Genomic DNA, 7,072 nt, shown 5'->3' on the forward strand with positions numbered 1-7,072 from the left:
AGATAAACTCGGTGAGGAAGTGACGAAGACAAGGAGGAACTTGTGTGGACGGGACGGCGAGCAGAGATTGTCGGTGTTTGTACTGCTTCTTTTACCTAATCCGCACAGATCCTCAACTCCCCGCGGTAAGTGTGAAAGCAATCCAGTCTATGTATTCAGAATATGTATAAAGCTTTAAAAGGTTCAACTGTAAACCAAATCGATGTAAAAAATTATATGTGAAGGTGTGTAACAATTAACCGAGGACTGCGAATGAAATGCTGACGATGATAACGAATTTGAAGAACAAATATCGATCAAGGGCCAAAAGGGATGTAACAAGTGTGATCCCTGTTTGAGCTCGGAATGACTTAAACTCGGCGACAGGCTATACATCCTTCTTCTTCCCTTTATCTTTCTTACCGGCTCTGCTAAGCAGTTTCCGTGCACGACTGTATTCCTCATCTTCGTCACTCGAGTCTTGCCATATGACAGGTTCGCTGGATTCATCATGATTGTCACAGTCCTTCTTCGCTGAGCTCCAGGGGTAACGGCCATGGGCCTCATCATCTTCCAGAGCAGGCGGAGTAGGAGAGAATGTCGGCTGAAGAGATACCCGAACACTCTTCCGTCTTGTCGGTGTTTCAGTGGAGACAGTGGATGACTCGGTGTCATGTTGCGGAGCCGGGGGAGTTGACCCCCCCTCGATAGGACTTTCCTCCGCCGTTCTATATGATGATATTGATGTCATCGAAACTGAATCTCTTATCGAGATATCATTCAGTTCATTAGCCTGCCCGGGCCGGGCTGGTCTTGGAGTGCGCTCCTCGGGTGCATCCCGCTCTGGTGTCCGTCCACGAGGTTTACTATCCTCAGCGCTTACATCAGCTCCTCGCTTTCGTATCTCTGATAATTGAGCTGGGCTGGGTGATGGTGTACGGCTGGAATTTCGAAGAGCTGAACGAAGAGGTGACACAGCTGGTCGGGAGGTCTTTCTGGATTCGCTTCCAGGAACTGCAGCTGACTTGTGACTCCCCTTTCCTATAGACGGGCGACGCGGTGGGGTTTCGTGTTTGGGTCTCGCTGTTCCTTGTGCGCCCGGAACAACCGGGAAGGACTGAGATGCAGAAAAAACTGACCCCGGTGCACGGGGAATATCCAATGATCCTGAGCGGACAGGAAGCCGATCATGGGAAAGTTTGGGGGACCACATTGCGTTGATGGGCACACCTGGTATAGGGGCACGCGGGACCTCAAGTTTAGTAGTACTTGGAGATGGACTCGATGAGCCTGTAACTGTAGCACCCCGGCTGTTGCGATTCTGTCGTGCGACATCCTCAACGATGCTCATAAGGCTCACACTGGTGCTCCCTTTCGCTGGAAGAGGAGGATGTATGGTCACTGCTTTGGGTGTGCGCTTGGATCTTGATCTCGCAGTTCCAGGAGAATCCCCCGGGTGTTGAGGTGCAGCACCATATGTGAGGGAGGCTGACCGTCGTGGATAACCTTCACGAGGCGTTTCCCCATTGCCGCTGTCAAGATTCCCGGAGAGGTCTGTACTTGCTCTGCGATGTTGTGGCTTGACTGCTACTTGATTCGGGGCCGACTTTACGCTATTTCGCATCGAGAGTGAGGATGCACGTGAAAGATCGAGTGGTTGAACCTGAGGACTGGAGGTTGGGGTTATCTGTCGCTTTACAGACGGACGTCGGGTAACAACCTCCGACTGACTCCGAGATGGGAGGCCTGCAGGAGTTGAATTGTTTGCGTCAAGCTCGCCAGTCTGTATACCCACCGTCCCTGCCCTTTAACTCCGCAACTGACTTCTTCTTTTTCCGCCTGACGCTTGTGCGTGGACTTGCAGAAGGAGGTCCGTCAGTTTGCCATCCACTAGAGGATGCGAGAGCTGTCGTCTGTGACCGGCCCTTGCGCAACTTCGCACCTCTTGAAGGCAGAGGGGGCTTGCGAATTGTCTCAGGCTCAGACTCTGAGCTGTCTTGAGATTTGGAAGCCTTCAGGTTTGCATCTGTTCGCGTAGACCAGCCCTTCTTCCCTTTGTTGCTTGTACTCGCATCCGGGGACTCTGTAGCACCACTCCACTCCACCCGAGTTTGATCCTTGTGCGAGATCTTGAATAAACCGCGCAGAGAGCCGAAGAAACTCATGGATGGTATATGCTCCCGCTGTTTACCGTTACGCTTGGGTGTGTGCTCAACAGCGTCTGGAGATACCTCGTGACGCAAAGAGAAGCGTTTGGATTGACTGAATGGATCGTTCTCGATAACCTCTAAGGGACCATGAGTCTCCTCCTCTTCACTGCTAGTGTCCGCACCACGAGCGCTGTTAGGGGATGGGAAGTAGGAGTTTGTTACGACAGCAGGCCCCTCCCTGTACTCATTTTCGTCTATCTCAGTTATGCGCCTGGATAATGGACGGCGGATCTGTTGTGCACTACTGCTAAGTAGGAGGGGGCGGGTCTCGAGGTCTGTTGAACTCCCAGGTACAGGGGCCCTGAGAGGGGACGGAGAACGGACACCAGTGGGCATGGTAAGTTCTGAGATGGCGTGTGCAGGAGGAATACTGATTGTCACGTCTTCATGGCCATTGGAGCTAGGATGATCAGGAATTACGCCTTCTTGGCTAACTCCACGAGAGGGCCCATCGTGTTGTTGCGAAGCACTTTGAGAAGGTGTGAGGGAGGAAATGTCGGAGGAGTAGGATATTGGGCCCTGTGTGACATGAGAAGGTAGCGTGAGAGGCTTTTGTTTGGGAGTAATGGACGTGGAGGGTGGATGCGAGTTCGATGGAAATGACGCCAAAAGCGGTTGTGGTTCTGGATACGCGTGCATCACGCTTGTGAATAAATAATCTGGAACAATAAAACAATATAGAAACACACCTTGAGCATCTGGACTTGAAGCATTAAGAGTCTGTAAGGCCCGGAGACCTTCCTTGCCCATTTCGCCCCAAGTCCACCCACAATCAATAAGAGCCCGACAGCGAGCACCGAGACCTTCTCTAGCTATGCTGACCCGAAGTGCCTCTAACTCCAACTCTTTAGTGGCCAAATGAGCCTCACATGCGCGTAGCTCCTCTTGAGTTTGCAGAAGTTTGGTATTCGAAGAGCCGTGTAACGTAGAATTGGTAGAAGGGAGAGATATAAATGAGGTAGAACCAGACGGTAAATTCACTGATGAGCGAGCATCCCGTGTGGTCTTAGAGGATTTGGAAACTTTGATTAGCCGAGTTACCCTGAAATGAAGATTAACGGAGAGCTAGCAAAGAAAGAGTTGGGACGGAACAGAATTTCCCTGTCACGGAGAATAGATGCTATGTCTTGCTCAAGTTTTATCAAGTGGGCAAGTTGATCGCGCCAGTTCTCGACTGCCTTATTGTAAAGCTGAAGAGCATCGTCCGCGCCGGAGAGGATATCAACGATGGTGGTCATAGTTTGTGCCAGAGAGGCCGAAGAACTACTAGGTATAGCCGAAGGTGAGGCAGCTGCGAATGCAGAAAGAGATGCTAGAGCAGTATGTGATATGGGGAAAAGAGCAGATAGATGTTTCGTATACTCCTTTTCGTGTGCTATGAGGTTGGACAGGAGACGAGAATCTGGAGGACGGTGGACCATCAGTTAAAGGCACGACAACGTATGATCGATTAGGTCGTGCTTGATGACGAGGAAGTGTTGCAGTGCACTGCGGTCAACGGTGAGGAGAAATATTTGGATAACAATATTTCCAACGAGGAGCAAGCAATGTGTCACGAGGCCAAACGTGACCAGTAACAACTTCAATATGGTTGGCCGCAGCTACTACTTTTACCTACTACTGTTTAGGCAGTTTTTCTGAGGATGGCTTCCTCCGCCGCTCAATGCTCATCCCATCCTTCTGAATACGGGATTTGGCGGAAGAAAGGGTAAAGGGTTACATGCTATGAAGTTGCTACAGTCCGGAGTCCGGACTGGGTATCCTCTTGGACGGACAACAACGAATCCAACTTAAATTGCCGCGAGGATGCTGATAAGGTTCCCAGTAGGTACTGTGCCCCTCGGATGATAGCATTCTTTGACCAATCACCATACTTCCTCACTATTGTATTGCTACTAGATGCACGACGCACTCAAGACGGCGCTTGCGTATCACTCAAATGTATAGACGTATCGTGACACTCTTACGAGATAGACATTGGTCGCTATCTCAGTAGCTTACCTCTTATTCAAGATCCAGCCAACCATTGCGTGCCAATTTGCGAAGTCCCAGTGCGGGTACGTACCCGCTGACGATTATCTTGACATTTTGTCACTTCGATATGCTACAGATCCCTATTTTGACACCGTTAGAGAAGTTGTAGACTGCATCATCAGCTTTGCGAGGTATGATCTTTATTGACCGACTCGTGATCTTGTCATTTATCTATTTCTTCTGAAGGGGCTGCTTCATGCACCGATATCAATGTGCTCACCGGTACGTATCCTGGTTACTTGAGTGACTTATGTTTATGACCTGAGCATAGGGACTGCATGCAGTTAAACCTACTAATAGATGATTGCATGCTCATAGGCACGTGGCATCCAAGCGATCTATAATGATATGTCGGAGGACTTCAAATCCGTGGCCAGGCATCATGCAAGTATGCAGTCCCCACTACGATACCAAAGTTACATAGACTCTGGTATCTCCCACAAATATGATGCATCCTAGAAATCATATGGTGGACATAAATGAGTTTCTGAGTTCGTGGAGGACTACACAAAACCTTGGAACCCTTTCCCAATTGATGTTTGGTATCTTTATCCCGCGTTTCCGCGTTAGACGACTGCTAAGTGTGATGATGCAGGAGTAAACCACATTTATTCGACAAGACACGGTACGTGAAACTAGTACGGTACAGAACAACAAAGTATCATGCAGAGATAAGTAAGCAACAGAGAGCGAGGCGAGGAAAACAACTAGAGATACAGTAAATGGAATCATATAGCGAATCGAGTCTCTAACTACACACCTATGTGGACAAATACAATCTGCTGCTCTAATGGAATCTTCTTCTTGCGCAACGATTTCACGGCCTTGTGTAGCGCTATCGCAGCGCGCATGCAGTCTAATCTTTTTGAATCATCAATGAGGTTGCGGTAAAAAGCAGACACGACCTGGCGTGCAACCTCGTCGTCAACAGACCACATGGAACCAATCACACTGCGAAATCCGCAGAATTGCATAGCGGCAGCAAGGTGGATCGACTCATCGGGGTTCTTCTCGTCGCCAACGGTAGTGTGGCAGGCTGATAAGAATGCGAACTGCGGGTTGTGCCAGTGGGATCGGATGATGTCCTTGATCATTAAAGGCCCGTCGCGCATGGCGAATGAAGACTCGAACGGTTGTGTCCGATTCGGCATTCCATGACAGGCAAGATGGAGCCACTGATTATGATCAAGTGCATCGAGTGCATTCTCGACTGTGGCGTTGGCATCCTCGAGGGATGTAAAGGAGATGATGGGAGTAACATGCTGAGCGACAGCGGCTAGTTCAGAGGTGACACATTTGAGCTCCCTCCCGTTTACCGGGTTGCCTTGACCGATGGCGACAAAATGTTGCGAGGACGTATCTCGAGAAACCTGCTGTCTGGCACGTATGAGAGTCGTCAAAGTGGGGGTGTAAGATGAGATGTAGATATCAGACAAATTGTCTTTCCTCTTCTCATAGGGTCCTGCTGCATGGAGGGGAAGCAGCGTGAACTCAGCAGTGGGACACCACCATATACGCGAACCAGGGCAAACATTTGACTGCCTGAGAGCTTGGACAATGGGGTCAACGACATCATTCCAAAGCTTGCGAAGGATGCCGACAAGCTTGAGTTGATTATCAGAAGAACCAAACTGCTCTGCGAGCGTGTGGAAGTTGGAAGAGAAGTCGGACACTTCGGCTTGTGTGATATCAAGCGGAACATTATATAGGATTCTTGTAAATAGGTTCGGTTGAATATATGGTTATGTTAACCCCTAGGCCCCGAAAAACGAAAATGGAAGGCCTACAAAATCCATTTTGGTAATCTATCATTACAAAATACAGCATATATAGCATATATCAAGTGTAGATCTAACTGGTACATTATAGCATCATAATGACATAACATACATCACACAAACTCATGGCTATACACACCAAAAATTCTTAATACATATATAGTATATCTAATGTTGACCTGTGATAGCGTTGAAAAATGGAGAAAATATCATATAGAAAGTATCATATCATATAGGAATAATATACGGTATAATGTATTCTAACGTCCGCGGTCGCCACAGGTCTATTGGCGGAACAACGGGAGCAAAAGAACGAATCAAACATACATACATGAACAGATAAATATAGTAAATTTCCGCACTTGGAACTGGTCCATCTGCGGACGTTAACAAGTTAATAGTCTATAATATATCATATATCATATATAAATGATAAAGATAAAGATAAAGATAGTAAAGATATATACCTTCTATCGACGCCAAAACAACATCACGTGATGCTCGCGGACCTCCAGTGAACATGAGGCAGAGGCACAGGGCGAAGGGCGGAAGGCTAGGGTAAACCAAAAATCTGGGAGCCGGATAATAAAATTTTTCACTGTTAGTTACTTACCATCGTGTTGCCGTTGCGTTGCCCCACAAGATCAACAAATTTTCGAGCTAAATGGCACCAAAGAAAGCTAAAGGAGGAGGAAAGAAGGGAGGATCTGGAGGAGTAAGCGTTTGGCATTGATCAGCGCGAGGAAAGACTAACCAATGGCACACTAATGTTAGGATGAAGGTGGATCGCACCTGCTACTGAATCAGCGTCCGATAGAGGCAGCACCTCCGAAGATAGACCTAGGCAAGGAGACGCAAAAGTTAGACTCACGGGTAGCAAAATGCAGAGCTGGCGTTGCATGGGTCAATCTGCTGCAGATCGGAGACACCCTAAAGTTCGGCGTGTACAACGATCGCCCTGAAAACGACGCGGAAACGAGCAAACTGGTGGCGGCGTTCAAGACCCGCATCGTGCCTATGAAAGAAACATCAGCAATCCCAATCATTGTCGATCTTAAGCGGGTTGGGAAC

General features: G+C 48.4%; 2 protein-coding genes across 2 annotated transcripts; both read right to left on the reverse strand.

The window, feature by feature from the left end:
* Nucleotides 1–54: 54 nt before the first annotated feature.
* Nucleotides 55–3,758, reverse strand: F5891DRAFT_1113867 (uncharacterized protein). The gene is made up of 4 exons (XM_041363759.1): nucleotides 3,282–3,758; nucleotides 2,879–3,231; nucleotides 1,775–2,812; nucleotides 55–1,725 (listed from the first exon to the last, which is right to left on the reverse strand). The coding sequence occupies exons 1-4, from the start codon at nucleotides 3,608–3,610 to the stop codon at nucleotides 368–370; spliced, it is 3,078 nt and encodes a 1,025-aa protein (XP_041222408.1). The 5' UTR covers nucleotides 3,611–3,758; the 3' UTR covers nucleotides 55–367.
* A 1,217-nt stretch (nucleotides 3,759–4,975) lies between these two features.
* F5891DRAFT_1175046 (CHAT domain-containing protein) lies at nucleotides 4,976–7,016 on the reverse strand (the record flags this gene model as incomplete). Its single annotated transcript, XM_041365692.1, has 6 exons — nucleotides 6,873–7,016; nucleotides 6,794–6,841; nucleotides 6,615–6,661; nucleotides 6,329–6,403; nucleotides 6,141–6,180; nucleotides 4,976–5,901 (listed from the first exon to the last, which is right to left on the reverse strand). The coding sequence occupies exons 1-6, from the start codon at nucleotides 7,009–7,011 to the stop codon at nucleotides 4,976–4,978; spliced, it is 1,275 nt and encodes a 424-aa protein (XP_041222409.1). The 5' UTR covers nucleotides 7,012–7,016.
* Nucleotides 7,017–7,072: the final 56 nt, after the last annotated feature.

The sequence above is a fragment of the Suillus fuscotomentosus genome, assembly GCF_016647785.1.
Source record: "Suillus fuscotomentosus strain FC203 chromosome Unknown F5891scaffold_52, whole genome shotgun sequence".
Taxonomy (NCBI): Eukaryota; Fungi; Basidiomycota; class Agaricomycetes; order Boletales; family Suillaceae; genus Suillus; species Suillus fuscotomentosus.

Bases quoted from the DNA above. Each gene is read 5' to 3' on its own strand.
- F5891DRAFT_1113867 (XM_041363759.1), bottom strand. From the start codon at position 3,610: ATGGTCCACCGTCCTCCAGATTCTCGTCTCCTGTCCAACCTCATAGCA. The intron at 3,232-3,281 runs GTTCCGTCCCAA...TCTTCATTTCAG, and splicing joins CTCCGTGACAGGGAAATTCT to GGTAACTCGGCTAATCAAAG. The intron at 1,726-1,774 runs GTGGGTATACAG...CAACTCCTGCAG, and splicing joins GGAGTTAAAGGGCAGGGACG to GCCTCCCATCTCGGAGTCAG.